This window comes from Neophocaena asiaeorientalis, unplaced genomic scaffold, assembly GCF_003031525.2.
Source record: "Neophocaena asiaeorientalis asiaeorientalis breed wild unplaced genomic scaffold, Neophocaena_asiaeorientalis_V1.1 scaffold89, whole genome shotgun sequence".
Lineage (NCBI taxonomy): Eukaryota > Metazoa > Chordata > Mammalia > Artiodactyla > Phocoenidae > Neophocaena > Neophocaena asiaeorientalis.
In genome coordinates, this window is record NW_020172592.1 from 5,520,303 (window position 1) to 5,547,209 (window position 26,907).

Sequence of the window (26,907 nt, forward strand, 5' to 3'; positions counted from 1 at the left end):
TATATATATATATAAACATATATATGATAAAAACACTGGGCTTGAAAGTACAGTGAAAACAGCTATTGCAATTGCTCAATATCCTCAAGATTAAAAAATCATATAGGAAAACAACTAAATAAAGGAAGGGTGATTATTGCAGTTTCATGGGGAAAAAAGAGAAAAAGCTGCTTTTCAAAATCAACTCAACCAAAGAAATGAAAGGAAACAAAGATCATTCAGGAATTAAAGATTTCATCCAGTGGTATGGAACTTAATAATATAAGCTCACTTTTACAATACCCCCAACAAATATTTTGTATTTTAGCTATAATGTCTTCACAGAAAGAAATCAACCAATAAAGAAAAGGCATGGTTAGTAAAATAATCTAAAAATAGTCATGTAAGTTATTTTTATGCCCTCATTCAGCAAAACCTTTGTGATAAACTCATCAAAGGTGGAACAACTTTTACCTCATGAGTAAATCCTAAAGTAAAATGATATGCAACAATTTATTCAAATGACAGAAACATGCATATAGTACACAGGATTACCCCTAGGATATTCTGGCAGTAATATTTTCCACTTGGCAAAAAAATTTATAGATACATAAATAAAAACCAAGCTTACCATTTTCTTTAATTAGTTTAAAAATTAAGGAAAATAACATACCCCATCTCTTACAGAAGTACTTGATTTCTTGAGTAAATACAATTCTTTTTTCTTTTGTTCAATGTAGTATCTAATGTCTTTATTAAAAGAAAGAAGGGTTTAAGATTAGCATTTTTACCTTTGGAGTTAAATGCTGCTATTTTCTTATAATTGTAGTAAATTTAGATGAAAGAATTACCCTTAGAGGTATCTCTTGCTATCAGAATTCTATCTAAAATTAGGAATGAAGAGACAGACACTTATAACAAATATTGTCAAAAGCAATAATAAAATCCTTACCATCAATATGAAGAATTTTTACTCCCCATGATAAGGCGTTTGATAATATACTGTTTGAAGGAATAAAATCCTGTTAAAAAAAAAGTTTGATAGTTTTTTCTAGGAAATTACTCTTTTAAATGAGCTAAATTAAAAATATTATCTGAAGCTTAATGTCACTGAGATGGTTATTCAGAAAAGACCCTATACAGTTACAATATAGCATTGAGAACATCAGTTTTTTTCTTCTGAAATTTCTAAAACCATTTCTGTTTAATATACCTCCATATTCTTTTTTTTTTTTTTTTTTTTTTTTATAGCCGCTCCACGGCATGTGGGATCTTCCCGGACCAGGGCACAAACCCGTGTCCTCTGCATTGGCAGGTGGACTCCCTACCACTGCGCCACCAGGGAAGCCCTACTCCCATATTCTTGACGATTAATGTACCCTGTAGCCTTACAGTTAATAGTTTCAAGAAATTTTTTCTTTTAAAGACACAAAAATGCCACAGGCTTCAGAAGTGGCCAGTAATACTTTAAAAGGCCACAAGATGGAGGCGTTTCTTCATGAAAAGCAGATTCTGTTCTTTATGAGATACATGCTGATATTTAGGCTTTTCTTATTAAAAATGAGGAAAAGATTTCAAGAACATCTCTATTTTACATTTCAGTTTTTAGGAATAGAATATACACTGCGAATTTTTTAAATTCCTACTTACATGGTCCTTGATAGCTTTTTCAACTAATAATTTTCCTCTGCTCAAACACACCTATAAAAAGACCAGAGAACAATAGTTATAACATAGTGCCTCATTGGAAAAAATTTTAAAAAGATAAAACAGCTAAAGCAAGTAGATAAAATTTAAAGATGAATTTTAATATAAATATGAAATTTAAAATACATAGTTTATTTGTACAAGTCTTAATGATCATCAACATAATAAATGTACAGTAAAAAGTGATTTCCTTAGGGTCTTTGTTTGTAATAAAATCTATTAAAAAGTTTGTTTCTTTTTTTGGTAGAGCCTAAACTCAGCTTAAAAAAAAAAAGGTCAGTTCTGTAGTAAATGTTATTCAACATGAAAAATAAAATAGGTTGATCTGAAATTCAATCTATAATTAAATAGTAAGTTTACATTTTAATTTCCTATTTAACCAAAGATCTAAGGATATGAGTAAACCATATATACTGTTTTTACATAGCATTTCACTTTTTAAACAAAACAGTAGGAAAAGCAGTTGTAATGCTAATAGCAGCATTTAATTTGGAACTAGTCACTGGTGAACAACCGTGTTCCTCCAAAAAAGCATTAACTGAAAGAATGTATGAGGCTTCCTTGGTCTCTTCTTCTTTGACGTTTTTGCTTCTTTGTATTTGTCTCTTTCTTTTCAAGAGGTATCTTTTATGTAACAATCATTTCTTTTACCTGTTCTCCCCTGCTCCCATTTTTCCCTGCTTTCCAAATGGCTGCAGTAGATAAGTTGGGGAGGATATTTTTTAAATTTATTTTAAAAATTTATTTATTTATTATTTATTTTTGGTCCTTTGTTGTGTTGCACGGGCTTCTCACTATGGTGGCTTCTCTTTTTGCAGAGCACAGGCTCTAGGCGCGCGGGCTCAGTAGTGTGGCTCGCGGGCTCTAGAGTGCAGGCTCAGCAGTTGTGGCGCACGGGCTTAGTTGCTCCGTGGCATGTGGAATCCTGGACCAGGGATCGAACCCGTGTCCCCTGCAATGGCAGGCGGATTCTTAACCACTGTACCACCAGGGAAGCCCCGGGGAGGATAATTTTAAATAATTAATTTCAATCTAAAAATGAGATAAACACTATTTTCAACCTCTTGCCCTTTTCATACCCAATTAAATCAATTTAATTTATCCTTCACTGTATCTTACAACTTACTGGCAACTGAGTGGTAGGGATATGATGTTAGTAATTCTAGTACAGGGGTTGGCAAACTTTTTCTTTAAAGGGCCAGATAGTACATGTTTATATGGCTCTGCAGGCCATATAGTCTCTGTTGCAACTATCCCATTCTGCCTTTACAGCAGTAAAGCAACCAGTCAATATGTAAATGAATGGTATGTCTCTGTTCCAATAAAACTTTACTCATGGACAATGAAATTTGAATTTCACATAATTGCCACTTGTCACAAAGTATTCTTTTGAATTCTTCCCGAACCACTTGAAAATGTAAAATCCATGCGTAGTTCGCAGGCTGTAAAAAACAGGTGTCAGGCTTGGGGCTTCCCTGGTGGCGCAGTGGTTGAGTCTGCCTGCTGATGCAGGGGACGTGGGTTCGTGCCCTGGTCCGGGAGGATCCCACATGCCACGGAGCGGCTGGGCCCGTAAGCCATGGCCGCTGGGCCTGTGCTCCGCAGCAGGAGAGGCCACAACAGTGAGAGGCCCGCGTGCCGCAAAAAAAAAAAAAAAAAAAAAACAGGCGGCAGGCTGGATTTGGCCCATGGGCCATAGTTTGCTTACCTCTGCTCTGAAACAAACAAAAGGTTTCTATTCCTTCTTTAAAAAATGATCTGCTGTCACTCTTTAGTTGTAAATTACTCTCAAAATAAAAGCCATCACTAAATGCAAGGGCATATTTTAGGAATCAGTGTGACTACACAAGCACTATTAGGAGAAAAATCACCTTTCTATATACAACAGCAACCTTATTAACGACTGGAAAGCCACACTTAGTGTAGATATTATTCTACCTAAGTGAACTCTGTTATCAGCCCACTCTTGAAAATTATAAAATCCTATAGCCTTTCCCAGAGTCTCAAACCATATTTCAGAGACTTACTGTATCTGGAGACTTAAATGAACTTCCATCATGGCTGGGATGAGGTGATGTGGTTTCTGCAGTATATGCAGATTCTGGACTTGGTACAGGAGAAATTTGTCCCAAGGTTTGTGCAAATTTAGCTTCCTTTTTATTTGAAATAAGATAACTGATATCTTTGCTGAGAAATTCTTCAACTCGCTAAAGGAAAACAAAGTATTTTTAAGTAAGTCATATAAACCATAAACTGTTTCATATGCTAGGCACAGTAGAGAATGCCAATTTGATGCATTTTAATATTCTAAATTTCTATACTGTATCATTCTGAACCTAGAGTTGAGAAAGTACAATGAGAATTCTAATAAAACAACAGCATGTAGTTTATATATTGTAATTAGTTTAATCCACATGACAACCCATAATACTAATATTATCCTTATTTTGTGGAGAAGAAAACAGAAGTTAAGTGACTTGCCTTGAGGGTTACACCAGTAGTAAGAGAATTTGAACACAGGTACTCTTTTTTTTTTTAACCTTAATTTTTTCTTAATTGAAGTATAGCTGATTTACAACGTTGTGTGAACATAGGTATTGTTTCATATCCATGCTCTAAAGCACTACTGTCCAATAGAACTCACTGTAATGATGGAAATGTTCTTTATCAGCATTGTCCAATATGGTAACAACTGCCACATGTGACTACTGAGTACGTGAAGTGTAATTAATGTGACTGAGCAACAATTACAAACTGTTAATTTTAATTAACTTAAATTTCAATAGGCACATGTAGCGAATGGCTATAATACTGGATAGCACAATTCAAACGTATAAAGTTATAACATCTTTCCTTAAGACTTAAACTATTAAAAGGTAGGAAACCCTTACTTTTAAGAGTGTATGACTGAGACTTCCCTGGTGGCGCAGTGGTTAAGAATCTGCCTGCCAATGCAGGGGACACGGGTTCGATCCCTGTCCGGGAAGATCCCACATGCTGCAGAGCAGCTGAGCCTGAGTGCCACAACTACCAACGCTGGGGGCCCTAGAGCCCGTGCGCCACAACTACTGAAGCCTGAGGGCTCTCAGGCCCCCGTACTGCAACTACTGAGCGTGCTGCAACTACTGAAGCCTGCATGCAGCAATGAAGACCCAACATAGCACCCCCGCCCCCAAAAAAGTGTATGACTGTTTTGAAGAGAATTTCCCTAGTTTGAAAACCACTGCTTAAATGTCTGAATTTATAAACACATGTACCAAAGTCAATAAGTCAGTGTTGAAAATCACTGCCATCCAAAGGCAGGAAAATTAAACTAAGTAGAAAAAATACTATTACTCATTAACTATTTGCATAAATGAGAGACTCAAAGTATTTTAAGCAGCTGTATCTAATTTCTGTAGGGTCTCACAACATAAATGAAGATAATAAAAAATGAAGCAAAGTATGTAATTAGTTAATTTCATCTAAGCATTAAGCACAATTTGTTGCTAAGACCAGCAGCTGCCTTGGTTAAATGCAAATCACTAGTTCCTTTTTTTCTGAGTAACATTTTCATCCACCAGTAAATAAAGTACATTTATGTATTCTAAGGATGACAGACTCAAATGCCTACAAGGGCCAGCAAGAATACGAATGAACGATTACATGTCAAATACTCTTCTCATCATCTTAAATATGTGGCCCCAGCACTGACAGAGCTTCCAGTTTTTCGAGAAGCCCAATCTCCCAACCATTAAAAAAAAAAAAATTGTGATAAAATACGTAACATAAAATTTACCATTTAAACCATTTTTGAGTGTACAATTCAGTGGCATTAAGTATATTCACAATGTTGTATAACCTTCTCCACTATCCATTTCCAGAAGTTTTTCATCATTCTAAGCTGAAACTGTACCCATTAAACAATAACTCCCCATTTTCCCCTCTTGCCAGCCCCCCTTTTTTTTTTTTTTTTTTAAAGTAAATTTATTTATTTGTTTAGTTTTGGCTGCACTGGGTCTTTGTTGCTGTGTGCGGGCTTTCTCTAGTTGTGGCAAGAGGGGACTACTCTTGGATGCGGAACGCCGGCTGCTCATTGCGGTGGCTTTTCCTGTTGCAGAGCATGGGCTCTAGGTGCACGGGCTTCAGTAGTTGTGGCACACAGGCTCAGTAGTTGTGGCTCGCAGGCTCTAGAGTGCAGGCTGAGTAGTTGTGGCACATGGGCTTAGTTGCTCTGTGGCACATGAGATCTTCCCAGACCAGGGCTTGAACCTGTGTCCCTTGCATTGGCAGATGGATTCTTAACCACTGCGCTACCAGGGGAGTCCCTTGCCAGCCCCTTTTAATGCTTACTATCTGTTTCTATGGATTTGATAATTCTAGGTACTTCATATAAGTGGAATCCTGTATTTGTCCTTTTGTGTCTGGTTTATTTCATTTAGTACAGTGTTTTCAAGGTTCACTCATGATGTAGCATGGATCAGAATTCCATTCCTTTTCAAGGTTGAGTAATATTCCACTGTATGTATAAACCACGTTTTGTTTGTCCATTCACCTGCTGATTAACATCTGGGTTGTTTCCACCTTTTGGTTATTGTGAATAATGCTGCTGTGACCATGGGTATATAAGTATCTCTTCCAGACTCTGCTTTCAGTTCTTTTGGGTATATACCCAGAAGTGGAATTGCTTGATCATATGGTAATTCCATTTTTAATTTTTTGAGGAAACTAATGTTTTCCATAGCAGTTGCACCATTTTACAATCTCACCAACAGTTCACGAGGGTTCCAGTTTCTCTACATCCTCACCAACACCTATGTTGATAGTGGCCATTCTAACAGATGTCAGATGGTACCTCAGTGTGTGGTTTTTTTTAATTGAAATATAGTTAATTTACAATGTTGTGTGTGTGGTGTACAGCAAAGTGACTCAGTTATACATATATATACATATTCTTTTTCATATTCTTTTCCATTATAGTTTATTACAAGATATGGAATATAGTGCCCTATGCTATACAGTAGGACCTTGTTTACCTATTTTGTATATAGTGGTTTCTATCTGCTCATCTTTAACTCCTAATTTACATCCTCCCCCCACTCTCCCCTTTGGTGACCATAAGTTGGTTTTCTATGTCTGTCTCTATGTTTTTGATTTGTATTTCCCAGTGATTAGTGATGCTGCACATCTTTTCATGTGCTTATTGGCCATCTGTATGTATGTATCTTCTTTGGAGAAATGTCTATTCAAGTCCTTTGCTCATTTTTTAATTGGGTTGTTTTTTGTTGAGTTGTAGTAGTTCTTTATATTCTAGATATTAATCCCTTATCAGATGTATGATTTGCAAATATTTTTTTTCTCATTATGTGGGTTGTCTTTTCACCCTCTCGATAGTGTCCTTTGATACACAAAATCTTCACATTTTTATTAAGTCCTATTTATCTGTTTTTTCATTTGCAGTCTGTGCTTTTGGTGTCAGTCAAGGACTCAATGCCAAATCTAACATCATGAAGATTCTCCCCAATACTTTCCTCTATGGGTTTTAGCTCTTACATTTTAGATCTTGATCCATTTTTAATTAATTGTAGCACATAATATACAGTAAGGGTACAACTTAATTCTTTTGCATGTTGATATTCAGTTTTCCTAGCATCAGTTGTTAAAAAGATTATCCTTTCCCCACTGAATGGTCTTGGTGCTCCTGTTGAAAATCAACTATATGAGAGGATTTCTGGGTTCTCTATTCTATTGCATTGGTCTATATATTTGTCCTTATGCTAATATGACACATTTCCCTTGGTTTTCCATTTCCTGTACCTCGAGTTATAAGTCTTTAATAATGAAAAATATCTTTTACAATCTGGTCCCAATGTAACACTGTTTCTTGCCATATCCCCCATCTAAATCCCAAGCTCAAGTCATACTCTTAATATTAGCAGTTGCTCAAACAAACCACACAGACCTATATTTTAAATATGTTCTTTCCTCTATTTAGTTTGTTCATTTTACCTGGTATATTCCTACTAGGCTTTCAAGACTCAGCTCAAATTTTATTCCTGCTATAAATCCAAAAGGCAGAGTTAATATTTCCATTTCTATATTCTAATGGCAATTTCTACATAACTTCTGTTAAAGCACTGACAATGCTATACTGTAATTTATTGATTAGGTGTCCGATAGACTGAGAATTCCTAGAGGATTAGACTACATCTTATTTTTGCATTCCCCAGCATCTAAAATAGTGCTAGCATATGGGAGACACTGGTGGAATAATTTCTGAATGAATTTCCATATGCCCAAATCATAACCATTCTTCAAAGCTGAGTTCAACTTGTGTCTGTACAATGGCCTCCAAGATTCCTTAGTTGGAAGCAATCTTTCCCTCTTATAACATTCTATATTACAATTAATTGTACCAATGCCATCTCTGCTTAGATTAGAAATTGAGGGTGGGATGGACATCAGATTCATTTTTGAATCTACCAAAATACTTAATACTGTGTCCTGTACTGTTGAGTTAGTTTTATCATGGCCTTTAATTTATTAGCTACTGTGGAATCTAGGTCTTTAAAAGAGTAAACTCAAAACTTATTTTCTGATGACTCAAGGTCACACTGAACATCCACAACAAGTAATTCTGTCCTCAAGTTCATGAGGACAGAACTATGCCATGGTATCTGACCCTACATCTCTTTTCTTCTCCAGCTGTCTTATTTTAGCCCAAACTGTTTAGATATGGGCTTAAGCATGGTTGGTTTTACAACAGCAACCTTTCTTGCCACTATTAGAGATAGTCCCCCATTATGTCAGCACTTCACTGATGTGCTCTCAGTGGCTGAATCTTCAGAAGTGTACTCTCCAAATAAAAGGTGTATTTAGATGTTTTCATTCAGACTAGAGAAAGCAAATGCATAAAACGGACAGTTCAAAAAAAGATGACACTGTTAATAACCTGAGGCAAAATAAATTACAAATGGTTAAAGGATCTAAGTAATCCTAAAAATTAAGTAATAAGCACAGTCCTTTTGAGGAAGATCTATCAATATTCAACTACATGTTTCTTAAAGTTGAATCTTAAAACTTAAATTAGTGTATAGAAATCAAAGTTCCTTTATAGCTCCCATACGAGATCTTCGTAAGTCTTTTTCAGTGATAGAAATAGTACTGTGCTAGAGACAGAAATCATGACATCATGAATTATTGGAAAGATAGTGTGGGGGAGATCAGAATTTGATAAAAAAAAATCTTAGGAGAAATTAAAGGAATAAAGTCAATAAATCAAATTCAGTTGAAAATCCACAGCTTTGGGGAAAAATTTGGAAACTTATGACATTAATATGCTCCTCATTTCATTGACCTACTTCAAACCATTTTAGGATAAAAATTTGAAGTGTATAAAACCAACTTTCAGCTCTTTCTCAGCTATTATCTAACACATAAGTGAATTCAAAATTTGTTTCTTGCAGGTGCCTCAGGAACTGCTATGGGGATGAGAGGAGAGAGAAAAAGGGGGTAGGGCAGGCAGTCCCTGCACTAGCTTCTATACTGCTGTTTCAGCTACAGCAATTCCCTTTTTATTGGCTTTACACATTGGACTTCTGAACATGATTTTGTTTGAAGGGTTCCACTGCTAAAAGCACAAATCTAAAATTACTGATTTAGATTAGAAGGGTTAATAAGTTTTTCCATTATATTTAAGAAAGCTCTCAAACCATATCAGATAGCGACTTTGTAGCCACTGATTGCTAGAGGAACAGAATGGTGCAGTAGCATGAGTCCAGGTATTAGGCTGATTCTACCCTGGGTCAGTCACTTACTTCTCTGGACACTTAAGTACTTAATTTTTAAAATAAGGGATCTTTACTCAATGATGGCAGGCTATAAAACATGAACTTTAGTAATGCAGTCATATGGTTATTATGGTACATGCTACTACTATGACAAATGTGTGACAATGTTTTATTTTAAGAAAATGAATAGCAAAAAAGTAGAATAGCTTTTCAAAGACAGTTAAGTAAAATATATCAAAAAATGATTCCAAAAAACTTGTTACATGTTCTGCAAATTTCTATTCCAGTAATGGCAGGATTTGTTCATATTATTCAAAAAATGTTAACCATGACAAAGTGCAGCAGAAATCTTTGAAACAGGAATAATCAGGAAATAAATGAATAAAATCTTAACCTTGCTAAAATTTACCCAGTACCACCCTTAATCCTAAGAAAATCTTAGAATTTTACCCAAATTTTCTAATTTCCTAATCATTTACTCAATGTATAAGGTAGGAAAGAAGCACGTTTTCCATATTTATAATCCAAAATCGTTCCCTTAATGACATTGATTCTGTTGAGACTGTATCAGTCAAGAGAAATTTTAACTCTTTGTGGTTTGAACAGGTTTTCCTTGTTCTGTAAATAACATCTTACTTTCATGTAGCTTCCCAATAATCATAATCAAGGAGTTTCTGCCACCTGGAGGACATCCCAACATTACCATGAGAAGGCAATCAGCAGTTCCTTCAGGACAAGGGAGTCTCATTTCTCACACTTGTGAACTTCACACCAGACTAATAATCACAGAAACCTGAAAGTTTTGTCAGCCTACAGAAGGTTAAAACAAATGACTGTTCATTAATGATAAACAGCTGTTAAAAATTTTAAGCTTGGTGCTTATAAAAGTTTTTTTCCCAAAGGAAAATGTTAAATGATTAGTTTTCCTTTTTTGTTACAGTGTATGGTTTTGACTTACCCCTCCCAGATCCTTAATGTCCTTTTGCAGTTTTTCAGATATGGTGACAGAAGGTAAGTCAATGTAAAATACTTTACCCCAGAGTGGCTTATATTTGGATTTTTCTTGTTTGTTATCAGTTTTCAGAGATTTCAAAGACGGTCGATTTTTTTCATTTTTGACTTGGATTCCACCTATTGTTTAAAAAATTTAGAATTAGATCATGTTTTACGCAGACAGAAATTTTCTACTGTTTTAAAAATATTTGTTTATGTGATAATATCACAGAGAGAAAAATCTAATCCTACTAATTTAGCAGTCATTAACATTTTAATATATTTCTTTGTGGTATCACTTAGGATAAAGGCAAAATACTCTATTTTAAAAGATATTATATGTCGCAAAACGACTTGTTCACAGTCAACAGCTGACTCTGCAAGAAATATTCATGTGTTTATCCGTGTTTTATGCATTAAGGCAGTGAACTATGTAAAACCAATTTGAAAGAATTTTCCTAGTATGTAAACTGCATGGAGTATTTACTCAACAAATACTCATGGAGCGTCTGCCATTCTGTTGAACACTCACAACTGGTACTTAAAATGTTGAACATTTAATAATGCAAGAAACCTGTTACTCAGAATGACCTAGACCTCAAAGGTTCCTGACTGCTCAAGGTTGAGTTTCACATAGAGTCAGTGTGTATATTAAGAACTCAGCGGTCCATTTGAAGAACCAAATCACCATTCATTTCATTCTTTCCTTTGAAAACATATCAGATCCAAACAGCTGCTTAAAAATTAACTTTAAGAACTCAATCTGTTCATAAGTAGACCACATATACACACTATACATATCAATATATACCCACACACACTATACATGTTCAAAAGAAAAACTTACAGGCTGCAATGCTTTACCAAATAGAAGTGATTGAAAATGAAAGTTTGCTCTTGTTTCTGTCTGTAATGTTGAAAACAGCAACGGTGTGTTTGAAATACAAACACTTTCCCTCAACTTCATAAGACCAAAAATCCACCCATAATCACCCAGTTTAATCAGGAAGCGAAAAGCCCCGAGCACATCTGTATTTAAATCGAGGCTCACGCGGCAGCCTCAAAGGGTCGCAGCATCGGTGGGCGCCCCGGCGGGTTCCCGGGTCCCGCATTGTCTTCTAGTTTTATAACCGACAGCGCTACGGGGAATTTGCGGCCGAGGCTGGAGAGTGGAGAGCGCCAGGGGCCGGGCCGGGATCCGTTCCCTTCCTGCGGCAAAACCCCGAAGCAAGCCTTCCTTCAGGCCAGAGCAGGATGCACGTGTCAGAAGAGAAAAGCAGAGACCCAGCGCGAGAACTCTGAACAATCAATTATGGAACCATGAGGGAAGGAAAGGATTAAAGGGACTGCAGCCGGAGGAGGGGCTTCGTACCCTGGAAATGTCCTCTGCTGTGGGTCCTCATGGCTCTGGAGTTCATGGCAGCCGCCCGGCACCTACATGCTGGGTCCGGAGAAAGTGTCGCGCCGGGCGGCCGCGGAAACACGGCTCCTCAAGGCCCGTTGACCGGCCGGTAGCTTCTCCGCTTCCGCGGGCCACCACACCCACGCAGCAGAGATGCCGCGTCTGCCCGCCGAGTTTCCGGGGGCGGAATGCGGCCTCAGGGCGCCAAGGAGGAAGTGGCAAAGCACAAACGAGTGGGCTGCGGCGGTTGAAGATTTGAAAACGCGTCACGCGGCCGCGGCGCCGATACGCGCGCCCCGCCCCCTCTCACGCCGCGCGCCCCGCCTCGCGCTCTCCCCCACGTGCTCGCGTCGGGCGCCCAGCCCCTTGGTGCCCGCCTCCTCGCGCTGCGCATCCGGCCCCTCACACCCCGCCTCCTCGCGCCTGCGCCCCGCCCCCACGGGCCGCGTCTCCGCCCCTGCGCCTTACCCACTGGTACGCATTCTCGCCCTCAGATCCGCCCCGGGTTCTCGTCGCCGGTGTGTTGTACCCTGTACTGGCTTGAAGAGTCTTTGTGGCCCCGGGGTGGCCAAAGGGAGTGAATGCAGTTAGCGCCGCCAGCCAGATCAACTCGCCTCCGAGGTCATTCCCACCTTCTAAGGTTGCCGGGACCGCCTGCCCTCCAGCCGTTTCCTCCACCAGGTACGCTTGCTCCCCCCGGGTCGGCTGTCCCGGCGGCTGGAGGCGCGGCGGCTACGGCCGAGCCCGGACGCAGATTGGGGTGGGGCGATTGGCGGCGGCGGCAGCCTCTACCCAGCGCGCCCCGAGTCTCAGAGCGCCGTTTTCCCGCGGTCACCGGGCTGGCTGGAGGCAGGCCGCAGAGGGTCTTGGCGGGGAGAGAGTGGCCGGGGGGCGTCGGAGCGAGGGTTGGGCAAGGAGGACCCCGGCCTAGAGCGCGTCCAGGATGCCTTGTGCTTTCTGGTACTTGCGTGCGCTGCTCCGTTGACCTCTGTTGTGCACACCCGAGATTTCGTTTTATTGTGTAGAAGTTTATTTCAACAATAACAGAAAAGGGAATTTGAAATCTCAAGTCTAGGGTTTAGGGTCTGGATCTTGCACCGACCAGCTTGTAAAACTTGGGTTAAATTACCTAATCCCTTTGAATATCAGGTTTTTTCATCTCTAAAATGGGATTTGTAGTAAGGATTACATTTAAATGTTTTGGAAAGTAAATTACTTTTGTTTGGTAAGTGGGAAACGCTTCACACACAAAAAATGGATTTTGGTGTGTTTTTTTCTTGTAAAGTTCGTAAGGAGTAAAAGCGTTGAATCTTGTACTATGCTTTACATTCCTTACCTCCTGGACACGATAGTCTCTCGTTGTTTGATGGTTGATTTTTAACTTAGTAGCTAAGGGAAGTTAGTGCCAGTGTTGCCGTTTCACAGATAGGTACCTTAAAAGTATAGAAAAGGGTAGATTGTAATACCTTTAGCCAAAATGGAGAACACAAAGAGGTGGTTCAGGTTTGCTAAGGGAAATGAGTTTTGCTGTGGATGGTCTTAGTTTGGGGAGACGATAATGGATCTATTTTTATTAGACACCGGGTAATATTTGTAATTCAGGAGAGATGTCTGGGAGAGAGTGGGGATGGTCAGGAGAGGGAAGACTGATTTGAGAGACGTCATACAGACCAGTTGCTGATTCTCAGTCATGGGAGGTTATCAGATCTTAAAAGGCAGGAGGTGTAGTTTGAACAACACTAGAATTTCTGTTTGGGAAAAACAGTCTTTTCAAAATGTAAGCTACCAAAAGAGCACATGATTTTTATGTCTATAAAAAGTCTTAAAAGATTGAGAAACACTAGTGTAGAAGGTAGTTAAAGCCACGGGAGGAAATGGAAATTGCCCAGGAGAGCATGTGAAATAAGAGAGGTAGTGGTGAGCGGAGGATGATGAGCTAGTGAAGGAGACGGAGAAAAGGCCACAGAGTTAGGAAGAGAACTGGGAACTAATCTTCAAATGTCATAGAATTACAAACTTTGGGATCGTGCAGGCTTCACTAACTATATGGTTTTGGGTAATTTTGATCCTAAATTTTAATATCTGATAATGGAGGTAATAAACACTTCTCAGACGTTGTGAGAATTAATTGGAACATTTTTGGAAGCTTAATTAGTACAGTGGCTGGCACAGAGTGAGAGCTGAGTTAGTGCTGTCATTCTGGTGAACTCTATATATCAGCCTCTCTCCATCTTCAAGCGTTCCAAAAGGCTAAGACTTGAAAAATAGGCCTTCGATTCTGGTGTTTAAGATGTCATTGGTTCCTTAGTGAGAATTTCAGGAGATGGCTAAGGTAAGTACTAGATAAAAATGATAGGCTTGAAGTGGAGATGGGTTGACTATACTCTTGCAAAAAATTTGTCAGTGTAGGAAATCATCATGATAGGAAGGGAAGATAGGGTCTTTGGAAGGTTTAGGGGATATGGGAAAGAGAAAGATAGGTTTCTGTTGAAGAAAATAAAAACAGGAAGCCCATTTTATGTTCCACTGAAAGATGAGGTACCTTTCTTATTTACTACAATGAGGAAGGACAGTAACATAGTGGCACCCTAGGCTTTTAGACACACCCTTGACTGCACTGCAGGAGATAATGTCAAGCTGTGAATAAGCAGAAGGTTTGTTTTGCTGGACAGTGTTAGAAATTTTCTGATCTGTAACCCAAGGACAGTTTAAAAAAAATTATTATTGGAACTCAAATCTTGTAGTAACCACCAGAAGAAGGATGTGGTCATATCTATGGCCTGTAAACATAGAAACCTCCTTACTATCATGCAAATAATCAGGGCTATTGGTCAAAGAATAAGATTTATTTAAAGTATGTCTTGAGATGTGCTTCAGGTGAAAGGTATACATGTAAGAAGAAATAAATGGGGGCAGCGTTACTTGTGAAAAGTTGGTTAAAGAATTCTGTTAAACAAAGTTGGAAAACATTGAGTAGAATCACGGTCTAAGTAAATGAATGTTTGACTGTGAATCAAGAGAAAATGAATTTCATTCAGTACTGGCTCTATTCCTAGGTAGTTTTATGACCTTGAGCAAATACTAACCTTGCCATACTACAATTTCCTCATCTGTAAATGAAAATAATGTGCTCTGTCTACTCCACAACTTTCTGTAATTATCCAATGAGGCCTTAATTTGCTTTTTCAGACTGCCTCATGAATATACAAGTATAATTTTTATTCTAGAGTCTAGACAAATGGATTTATTCATTTTTTTGCAATACCACTTTCCTTATTTCTTTTCCTTAAGCCTCTCCACCTGGCTCACAGTTGTTCCTCTTTCCTTTTCATAACAAGCCTGACTTAGCCTTTATCTCCTGCTCATTTGGGGACTTCAGTAATAGTCCAGTTTGATTTATTTGCCAGCTATTGATATATTATTTCCTGGAATGTGTTCTGTTGCTATTGTTATTAATTAATTTTCATATTTTAGAGTCTCATTACCCTGGTGAGTTGGAGGGCCTCAGGTTTTTCTGAGATTAAGTTCTTAGTTTTGCAAACTAACCATATGAAGGGATAGAGTTGGTTAGTGGCTGTGGCGCTGGAGTCCGTGTCTCAGGTGAGGCTGGGCTGGGAAACCAAGGAAAATTCAGCGTATCAAGTCCCTGAACATAACCTAAGAGAAGGGTCAAAAATGGAGAATAAGCAAGACAGGAAAATTCAAAATTTGAGAGTGAATCACGTTGAGACAGTATAATTCAGAGGCTGCTGTGGTACCTGCCGGAGCTGTTAAGGATACTGAGTTGGTTCATAGGTTGTATGACATTCTGAACTAGATTGTAAATTCCTTTAGGATATTACACAATACATATTTGGCAATGATTTTTTTCTGACTTTTTTGGGTCTTCATTGCTGTGTGTGGGCTTTCTTTAGTTGTGGCAAGCGGGGGCTACTCTTCAGTGCGCGGGCTTCTCATTGCGGTGGCTTCTTGTTGCAGAGCACGGGCTCTAGAGCGCAGGCTCAGTAGTTGTGGTGCATGGGTTTAGTTGCTCCACGGCATGTGGGATCTTCCCGGGCCAGGGATCAAATCCGTTTCCCCTGCATTGGCAGGCGGATTCTTAACCACTGCACCACGAGGGAACTCCCAGCCACGGTTATAAAACAATCTACCTTCCTAGCCCACTTTTTTCTTTCCTTTTATATTGATTGAGCACCTGCAATGGGCTAGGCCCAGTGAGACTTGTTTACTTTAAGGCTCCCATTGAAGTCTCATCATGTAAGTTTTAAAAATTTCTAGTATGTTTTATAATCCACATACAATAAAGTGCACCCATTGTAAGCGTACGGATTGATGAGTTCTAAAAAATATGTATATCCATGTGATTACCACCCCTCATCAAAATAAAGAACATTTCTGTCACCACAGAAAGTTATTTCACTCCTTGTTCCAATCTCCCTTCACCAGTGGTAACCACTCTTCTGATTTCTAATATCATAAATAATTTTTCCTGTATTTCAGCTTCATATAAATGGAATCATGTAATTGATATGCTTTGCATCTCCATTATTTTGCATAACATATTTTCATGATTCATCCATGTTGCTACATGTATCAGTGGTCCATTCCTTTTTATTGTTGAGTAGTATTCCATTCTGTGAATATACCACAGTTTATCCATCCCCTCTTGATGGATATTTGGGTTATTTCTAATTTGGGGCTATTATGAATAATGCTGCTATGAACATTTGTATATAGGTCTTTTTGTGGACATAGGCTTTTATTTTTCTTGGAATTGATAGATCATATGTTTACTGAATGTTTAACATGGTGAGAAACTACAGAAGTTTTTAGTAACTGTTACTTGCAGCAATGTATGAGAGTCCCAGTTGTTAAACATCCTTGTCACTCACTGGGTGTGAACTGGTTATCTCATGTAGTTTTTTAAAAAATTGAGATGAAATTCCCTAACATAAAATTCATGTAAACTATCTTGAAGTGTATAATTCAGTGACTTTCAGTGTATTCACAGTGTTGTGCAACGATCACCACCATATAATTCCAGACATTTTCAGTACCTCAAAAAGAAACCCAGTACTCATTAGGCAGTCATTCCTTATCCCCCCCCACCCCCCAACCTGTGGCAACTACTAATCTGCTTTCTGTTTCTATGGATTTGCCAATTATGGACATTTCATATTGATATAAATGGCATAATAAAATAAGTGTTTTTTTATGCCTGGCTTCTTTCATTTTCAGGAACTGCCAAGCTTTTCCACAGTGGCTGCATCATTGTACATTACCATCAGCAGTGTAAAAGGTTGCCTATTTCTCCACATCGTCACCTACACTTGTTATATTTCCTTTTTTTTTTTAATTATAGCTTTCCTAATGGCTGTGAAGTGGTATCTCATCGTGGTTTTTTTTTTTTTTGCGGTACGTGGGCCTCTCCTTGTTGTGGCCTCTCCCGTTGCGGAGCACAGGCTCCGGACACACAGGCTCAGCAGCCATGGCTCATGGGCTCAGCCGCTCAGCATGTGGGATCTTCCCGGACCGGGGCGCAAACCCGTGTCCCCTGCATCAGCACGCGGACTCTCAACCACTGTGCCACTAGGGAAGCCCTCATCGTGGTTTTAATTTGCATTTCTCTAATGATAGTGATGTTGAGCATCTTTTCATGTGTTACTTGGCCATTAGTATATCTTCTTTGAATAAGTGTCTTTTCAGGTCCTTTGCCCATTTTTTAGTTGGGCTCTTGTCTTTTTGTTGTTGAGTTGTAAGCGTTCTTAAAGATTTTGTAGGGCTTCCCTGGTGGCGCAGTGGTTGAGAGTCCACCTGCCGATGCAGGGAACGTAGCCATTGTATACTAGACTCTTATCAGATAGATATGCAAAAATTTTCTCCAATCCTGTGGCTTGTCTTTTCACTTTATTGGCAGTGTCCTGTGATACACAAAAGTTTTAATTTTGATAAAAATTCAATTTTATGTTTTTCTTTTGTTTCTTGTACTTTTAGTATCATATTTAGGAACCTATTGCCAAATCCAAGGTCATTTGGCTTTACTTCATCTTCTAAGAGTTTTGTAGTTTTAGCTTAGGTCTTTGACCCATTTTAAATTAATTTGTGTATATTGTGTGAGCTAAGGGTCCAGCTTCATTCTTTTGCGTGTGGATATCCATTTGTCCCAGCACCATTTCTTGAAAAGACTGTTGAAAATCAGTTGACCATAGATGTATGAGGTTGTTTGGGACTATCAGTTCTATTCCATGATCTATATGTTTAAGCTACTTCCACACTGCTTTGATTACTGGTAGCCTTTTAGTAAGTTTTGAAATTGGGAAGTCTGAGTCCTTTAAATTTGTTCTCCTTTTTCAGGATTGTTTTGGTTATTGAAAGGGTCTTGAAATTTCATATGAATTTTATAGTCAGCTTATTCATTTCTACAAAAGAGCAGTTGGAATTTTGAGAGTGATTGCATTGAATTTGTATAGTATTGCCATCTTAACAGTATTATGGGTTCCTATCCATGAACACAGGATGTTTTCCCCCTTACTTAGGTCCGCTTTAGTTTGTTTCAGCAATGTTCCGTAATTTTCATTGTACACACGTTTGAACTGTGCAGGTCCACTTATATGTGGATTTTTTTTTTCATTAAATATGTACTACAGTACTACATGGTCTGCAGTTGTTTGAATCCAAGGAAGCTCAGATACAGGAGGCCAGAGGGCATAACTATAAAGTTATGCTCAGGTGCTTTTCTAACTGGAATTGTTTTCTTAGTTTCATTTCCAGATTGTTAATTGCTATATAGAATTACAATTGATTATTATATGCTGATTTTGTTTGCTGAATTTATTTATTAGCTCTGATAGGTTTTTTTGGTGGATTCTTAGGAGTTTTCAAGATATAAAATCTTGTGATCTGTGAATAGAGATAGTTTTACTTCTTTCTTTCAAATCTGGATGTCTTTCTTTTTATTGCTTAATTGCTGTAGCTTAATTTCCATGATTAGCAAGAAAGCAGACGTCTTTGTCTTTTTCCTGATGTTAGGGGGAAAGCTTTCAGTCTTTCTCCATTAAGTATGATGTTATATGTGGGTTTTTCTTAGGTGCCCTTTATCATGTTGATGAAATTCCCTTCTTTTCCTACATTTTTGAGCGTTTATATCATGAAAAGATGTTGGATTTTTTTTTCAATTTTTACTATATTAACAGTTCATCATGTGGTTCTGTTTATCTCATTAGTATGGTGAATTCCATTGATTGATTTTCGTAAGTTGAACCACCTTTGCATGTTTGGGGTTAAATCCAACTTGGTCATGGTGTAAATTGTTTTAATATAAGGCTGGATTTAGTTTACTAGTATTTTGTGGAGAACTTTTGCATCTATATGAAACTGCACAACTCAGATGGGACTCGAACCCAGCCAAAACTCAGATTGGCACTTGAATCCACAGGCTGAGACTTTTGCTCAGCCAAAACTCAGTCAGACTGGGACTGGAACCCACTGTCTTCTGATTGAGATCGCACACCTGGTCTCAGGACTTAATGAAGCTCAGGTTCTTTATGTCTCATAGCAGAAAGATTTCAGTGAGAGACAAAGTTATAGATAAAAAGTGGATTTATTTAGAGAGATACACATTCCATAGACAGAATGAGGTCTGTCTCAAAAGGTGAGAGTGGCCCAGAATATGGGGAGGTTAGTTTTTACGGGCCGGGTAATTTCATAGGATTATTCCAACTATTTCGGGGAAGGGGCGGGGATTTCTAGGAATTGGGCTGCCACCCACTTTTTGTGCTTTTATGGTCAACCTCGGAACTGTCATGACACCCGTGGGTGTGTCATTTAGCATGCTAATGTATTACAATGACCGTATGATGAGGCTCAAAAGGTAATTCCATAGGATTATTCCAACTATTTTGGGGAAGGGGCGGGGATTTCTAGGAATTGGGCTGCCACCCACTTTTTGTGCTTTTATGGTCAACCTCGGAACTGTCATGACACCCGTGGGTGTGTCATTTAGCATGCTAATGTATTACAATGACCGTATGATGAGGCTCAAGGTCTATTGGAAGTGGAATCTTCCACCATCTTGGACCTAGTTGGTTTTAACCAGTTTATGTCGTATCCTCAACGGCTCTGTAATTCTTTTTTTTTTTTTTTTGCGGTACGCGGGCCTCTCACTGTTGGGGCCTCTCCCGTTGCGGAGCACAGGCTCCGGACGCACAGGCTCAGTGGCCATGGCTCAAGGGCCTAGCCACTCTGCGGAATGTGGGATCTTCCCAGACCAGGGCACGAACCCGTGTGCCCTGCATCGGCAGGCGGACTCTCAACCACTGTGCCACCAGGGAAGCCCTTTGTCATTCTTTAAGAGTTGTGCCCTGCCCTCTTCCCTCCTGTTTCATATGTACATATAAGATACATTATTAGTCTGTAGTTTTCAAGTGATGTCTTTTTATGGCTTTGGTATCAGAGTAATATTTGTTTTATAGAATGAGTTAGAAAGTATTCCCTTTTTTCTTGAATCACTTTTGGTACTTTGTATGTTTCTAGGAATTTGTTTATTTCATCTAGGTTAAATGATTTGTTGACAGATACTTGTTCGTAATATTAGCCTATAATAATTTTTATTTCTGTAAAGCTGGTGGTAATATCTCTACTTTCATGCCTGATTTTACTAATTTGAGTCTTCTCATTTTTCTTGGTCATTTTAGCTAAATGTTAACTTTGGTGATCCTTTTAAAGAAGCAACTTTTGGTTTCATTGATTCTCTATGGTTTTTCTTCTATTTTGTTTATTCACATTCTAATCTGTAATATTTCTTTCCTCTTCTTGCTTTGGGTTTAGGTAACTCTTCTTTTTAGGGGTTCCATAAGGGAGATTTTAGGCCATTGATTTGAGAGATCTTTCTTTTTTTTTAATGTAGGCTTTTACAACTATAAATTTTCCTCTTAGCACTGCATTCGTTGCATTCCTTAAGTTTTGATACGTTGTATTTTCATTCATTTCAAGGTGTTTTCTAATTTACCTTGTAATGGATTCTTTGACCTATTGGTTATTTAAGAGTGTATTGTTTCATTCAACATTTTTTAATTTTCCAAATTTCTTTTTGATAACTGATTTCTTATTCTACTGTGGTCAGAGAAGATGCTTTGTATTATTTTAGTCTTTTTAAACTTTTTTTGTGCCCTGACGTACAATCTATCATGGAGAATATTCCATGTTCACCTGAGAAGAATGTGTATCTTCCTCTTGTTTGTTGGAGTATTCTCTGTGTTGTTAGGTCTAGTTGGTTTATAGTATTTGTAAGGCCAACTGGCCCGAGGCAGGGGAACACAATCAGATTCACAGGTTGCATCAGACCGAAATTCTCCGGACCACCCAGTTCCAGAAGCTGCCCTGGAGACATTCCCGACCACCCAGTTCCAGGAACTGACCTGGGGACTTTGAACCCAGCCCAGCCGTCCCGCCTTTCGAGGGGCGGGACTAACGGTCCCCCAGGATACCCGAAAAGACCACCAAATAAGGAATACCCTGCGCCCTCCCAGATTCACCACACCCCTTTCCCTTCTTCCCCTATAAAATCTTGCCCAACCCTCGCCCAGGTGCGACTTCTCTGGCCCCTTTCTCTCGGACCAGTGAACCTCGCCCGGGAGCTCTCCCTAATAAAGCTCACTTGAAGCTTTCCTCTGTTTCGCAGTGCCGTTTGTTAAGATCCGACCTTACAGTATTAAGTTTTCTAGTTCCTTGTTTATCTTTTGTCTAGTTCTGTTCATTATTGAAAGTGAAATATATTGAAGCTTCCAACTATTGTTGGGCCATCTTCTGTCAGTTTTTGCTTCATATAATTTGGGGCTCTGTTGTTAGGTGTATATATGTTTATAATTTTTTTATCTTGATTGACTCATATCATCATATAACATTCTTCTTTGTCTGTTTTAACAATTTTTGTCTTAAAATTTATTTTGTCTGATATTAGTATTGTCACTCTAGCTCTCTTTTGGTTACTACTTTCATAGCATATCTTTTACACTTTTATTTTCAACCTATTTGTGTATTTGGTACTAAAATGAGTTTCTTGTAGACAGCATATAGTTAGATCACTTTTTATATTTAACCTTCCAGTCTCTGTCTCTTAGAGAGTTTAATCCATTTATCTTTAATGAAATTATTCAAATAGAAGGCTTGCATTGCCGTTTTGCTCTGTTTTCTGTATGTTGTATGTTTTTGTTACTCAGTTCCTTCACTGCCTTCTTTTGTGTTAGACGTTCTAGTGTACTGTTTTGATTGCATTCTCATTTTTTCTGTATATATTTTAGTTATGTTTTTAGTGGTTGTCTTGAGGATTACAATTCACATTTATAACAATGATTTCAGATTAATAACAACTTGTTTTTAATAGTATACAAAAACTTCACTCCTGTATAACTCCATTCCCCAACCCCCTTACGTTGTTATTGTTATAAATGACATATTGTTACTGTTGTATGTATAACATATATAATGTATGCAATATGTATAAGCACATATATAATGTGCATTTAAATGTGTATATTATAAATATGTAACAAATATAAGTATTATATTTGTATATGTTATGTTGATATATATAGTAAACATATAACATATAAATAAATATGCAATATTAATGACATTGTATGTTACAAATAACAATGTTATAAATGGCAGTGATTAACATAGATTTTAAATTTTTTTTAAAAATTAATTTATTTTTGGCCACATTGGGTGTTTGTTTGTTGCTGCGCACGGGCTTTCTCTAGTTGCAGTGAGCGGGGGCTACTCTTGGTTGTGGTGCGCGGGCTTCTCATTGCCGTGGCTTGTCTTGTTGCAGAGCACGGGCTCTAGGTGCGTTGGCTCAGTAGTTGTGGCACGCAGGCTCAGTAGTTGTGGCGCATGGGCTTAGTTGCTCCACAACATGTGGGATCTTCCCGGACCAGGGCTTGAACCCATGTCCCCTGTGTTGGCAAGCAGATTCTTAACCACTGTGCCACCAGGGAAGCCCTTAATTATTGTTTTATATAATTGTATTTTAAGTCAGTAGAAGGGAAAAAGAGGAATTACTAACCAAAAATCCATTAATGCAGACTTTTATGTTTATGTATGTAGTTGCCTTTACTTATGTACTATTCTTTTACTTTCAATCTATTTTTGTGTTTGAATATAAAATAGGTCTCTTATAGGGTATACTTTGATTTTTTTTTTAATTCTGCCAATTTTTGCCCTTTATTGGATTGTTTAATCCATTTTACATTTAAAAGGATTTATGTCTGCCATTTTTCTATTTGTTTCTGTACATTTTTATAGTCACATTCTTCCTTTATTACTGCCTTCACTTGTTTTAAACAGATATTTTCTCATATACTATTTTAGTTTTCTTGTCTCTTGTCTTATATTTTTTTGAGTTATTTTCTTAGTGTTTGCCTAGGGAATTATAATTAGTATTTTAATTTATAACAAACTGGCTCAGATTAGTATCATTTTAACTTCAACAGTATATGGCTCCATTCCCTTCCCCCTTCCTTTGTGCTATTGTTGTCATACAATTTGCATCTTTATATATTGAATGCCTATCAACAAAGATTTATTTTATTGGTTTGTCCAGTTTTCTTTTATATTCATCTATGTTGTTACCTTTGCCAGTGCTCTTTGTTTCATCATATGAATTCCAGTTACTACCTAGTGGTGTGTTTCATTTTATCCTGACTGGATTCCTCCTAGTATTTCTTGTAGGACAAGATCAGTAGTAACAAGTTCTATCTGATTTTGTTTATCTGGGAATATCTTAATTTTTTTCTCAATTTTGGAGGATAATTTTTCTAGATATAGAATTCTTCGTTAAGTCTTTTGTTCACTGCTTGAAAATGTTATTCCACTGCCTTCTGGTCTCCATGGTTTTAGATATGAAATCAGCCTTTAATCATTGAAGATCCTTTTAATATAATGAATTGCTCCTCTCCCTGCTTTCAGAATTCTCATTGTATTTGTCTTTTGGCAGTTTGATTATAAGGTTCTCAGTGTGGCTTTCTTTCAGTTTATCCTACCAGGAATTTGGTGAGCCTCTTGGATGTATAGTTTCTTTTTCTTCTCCCCCCCAGCCCGCCCCCCCCCATTTCTCAAAGTTGGGAAGTTTTTGGCTTGTATTCTTTCCCTTTCTATCCTCTCCTGGGACTCTCATTATGTGTAGGTTGGTATGCTTGATAATGTCACACAGGTCTCTGAGACTGTTCATTTTTCTTCATTCTTTTTCTTTCTCAGATTGAGTGATCTCAATTGATCTTTCTTCAGGTTTGCTGATTCTTTCTTCTGCCCCCTCATATATGCTATTGAATCTCTCTAGTGAATTGTTCGTTTCAGTTTTTAGTTTGTTTCTTTCTGCTTTTTTTGGTTTTAATTTTCTCTTTTTCTGGTTTCTTAGGGGAGGTGCTTAGATCATTGGTTTTTAGATTTTTTCTAATATAAGCATATAATGCTATAAATTTCCTTGTAAGCTCTGCTTTAGCGCATTTCACAATTTTTGGCAATTCTTGTCATTTTCTACTTCCATATAGGTTTGGGGAAGTATTTTATCAAATCCACAAATGAAAAAAAATTGGGGATTTTAGTTATGATTCCTGTGAATTTATAATCTGGAAGAATTGATATATTCATAGCATTCATTATTTCAGTTCATGAAGTGGTATTTTTTTAATTAATTTATTTTTGGCTGTGTTGGATCTTTGTTGCTGCACGCGGGCTTTCTCTAGTTGTGGTGAGCGGGGGCTGCTCTTTGTTGAGGTGCGCAGGCTTCTCATCACGGTGGCTTCTCTTGTAGAGCATGGGCTCTAGGTGCGCGGGCTTTAGTAGCTGTGGCACGTGGGCTCAGTAGTTGTGGCTTGCGGGCTCTAGAGCACAGGCTCAGTAGTTGTGGTGCATGGGCTTAGTTGCTCCGTGGCATGTGAGATCTTCCCGGACTGGGGCTTGAACCTGTGTCCCCTGCATTGGCAGGCGGATTCTTAACCACTGAGCTACCATGGAAGTCCGAAATCGTATTTTTTTTTATATTAAGACTTTTTAACAAAATTTTACTTTTTTAATTGAAGTAGAGTTGATTTACAGTGTTGTACACTCTGCTATACACTCTGCTGTATAGCAAAGTGACTCAGTTATACACACAGACGTTCTTTTTTTTTTTTTAGCGGTACGCGGGCCTCTCACTGTTGTGGCCTCTCCCGTTGCGAAGCGCAGGCTCAGCAGCCATGGCTCACAGGCCCAGCCACTCCACGGCATGTGGGATCTTCCCGGACCGGGGCATGAACCCATGTCCCCTGCATTGGCAGGTGCACTGTCAACCACTGCGCCACCAGGGAAGCCCCATTCTTTTTTTTATATTCTTTTCCATTATGGTTTATCACAGGATATTGAATATAGTTCCCTGTGCTATACAGTAGGACCTTGTTTATCCATCCCATATATAATAGTTTACCTCTGTTTATCCCAAACTCCCAGTCCTTCCCTCCACCATCCACCTCCCCCTTGGCAACCACAAGTCTGTTGTCTATGTACGTGAGTGTGTTTCTGTTTTGTAGATAGGTTCATTTGTGCCATATTTTATTTTGTTTTTTATTTTATTTTATTTTATTTTTGCGGTACGCGGGCCTCTCACTGTTGTGGCCTCTCCCATTGCAGAGCACAGGCTCCGGACGTGCAGGCTCGGCAGCCATGGCTCACGGGCCCAGCCGCTCCACAGCATGTGGGATCTTCCCAGACCGGGGCACGAACCCGTGTCCCCTGCATCGGCAGGCGGACTCTCAACCACTGCGCCACCAGAGAAGCCCTTATTTTATTTTTTTTAAAGATTTTTTTTTTGAGGTGGACCATTTTTTAAAGTCTTTATTGAATTTGTTATAGTATTGTTTCTGTTTTTATGTTTTGGTGTTTTTGGCCGCAAGGCATGTGGGATCTTAGATCCCTGACCAGGGATCGAACCTGCAGCCCCTGCATTGGAAGGTGAAGTCTTAACCACTGGACCACCAGGGAAGTCCCTGTGCCATATTTTAGATTACACATGTAAGTGATACATGATATTAGTCTTTCTCTTTCTGACTTACTTCACTTAATACGATCATCTCTAGTTGCATCCATGTTGCTGCAAACGGCGTTATTTCGTTCTTTTTTATGGCTGAGTAGCATTGCATTGTATATATGTACCACATCTTCTTTATCCATTCATCTGTTGGTGGACATTTAGGTTGTTTGCATGTTTTGGCTATTGTGAATAGTGCTGCTATGAACATAGGGGTGCATGTATCTTTTTGAATTATAAATACTTTTAAATTGGTTAAATTTTATATATATTTTTTACAGATGTCTTGAGAATATGTTGTGAGACTTATTGCCAGAGTACATGAAATTCTTCCATGCTCCTGTACATGCTGTTTATTTTAAATTTAATTTGCTATGTGTTACAGGTATATAGAAATGTATTTAACTTAGCATATTGATTTTTATAGCTAGCAACACTGCTAACTTATTAGTTTTAATAATTCAATGATGGGCTTAAATTTTCTGTGTTCACAATTATGTCATCTGCAAATATTGATTTTTTTCTCTTTCTAAACTTTATATATACTTTTTGCTTTACCTAGATGGCTAGAAAAACTTTAATAAAATATTAAATATGTATAGCGGTAATATATATTTTTATCATGTGCTTGATGTCAAAAGGAAACCTTCAACACTTAATTATTTTTTTTAATATTCATTTATTTATTTATTTGGCTGCATTGAGTCTTAGTTGTGGCATGCGGGATCTTCATTGCAGCACGTGGGATCTTTTATTGCGACGCATGGGGTCTTCGTTGCAGTGTGTGGGCTTCTCCCTAGTTGTGGTGTGTGGGCTCCAGAGGGCGTGGACTCAGAAGTTGTGGAGTGCAGGCTCTCTAGTTGTGGTGTGCAGGCTCCAGAGCACACGGGCTTAGTTGCCCTGCGGTATGTGGGATCTTACTTTCCTGACCAGGGATCAAACCCACGTCCCCTGCATTGGAAGGTGGATTCTTAACCACTGGACCACCAGGGAAG

The 26,907-nt window shown here is 38.4% G+C and overlaps 2 protein-coding genes across 3 annotated transcripts in view; one reads left to right on the plus strand and one right to left on the minus strand.

Moving 5' to 3' along the window:
- DBF4 (DBF4-CDC7 kinase regulatory subunit) overlaps window positions 1-12,044 on the minus strand; it is a 23,151-nt gene extending 11,107 nt beyond the window's left edge. The window contains exons 1-6 of the mRNA XM_024738485.1: window positions 11,821-12,044; window positions 10,414-10,586; window positions 3,714-3,893; window positions 1,630-1,680; window positions 932-1,001; window positions 653-729 (exon numbers count right to left, since the gene is read on the minus strand). Coding sequence (XP_024594253.1) covers window positions 653-729; window positions 932-1,001; window positions 1,630-1,680; window positions 3,714-3,893; window positions 10,414-10,586; window positions 11,821-11,866 — 597 coding nt within the window. The 5' untranslated portion in view covers window positions 11,867-12,044. The remainder of the gene's footprint in view (window positions 1-652; window positions 730-931; window positions 1,002-1,629; window positions 1,681-3,713; window positions 3,894-10,413; window positions 10,587-11,820) is intronic.
- The window catches only part of SLC25A40 (solute carrier family 25 member 40), an 80,224-nt gene that overhangs the window by 13,199 nt on the left and 40,118 nt on the right, over window positions 1-26,907 (plus strand). For both annotated transcript variants that reach the window (XM_024738486.1, XM_024738488.1), the window contains exon 2: window positions 12,345-12,531. The gene's annotated coding sequence lies outside the window, so the exon portion shown is untranslated. The remainder of the gene's footprint in view (window positions 1-12,344; window positions 12,532-26,907) is intronic.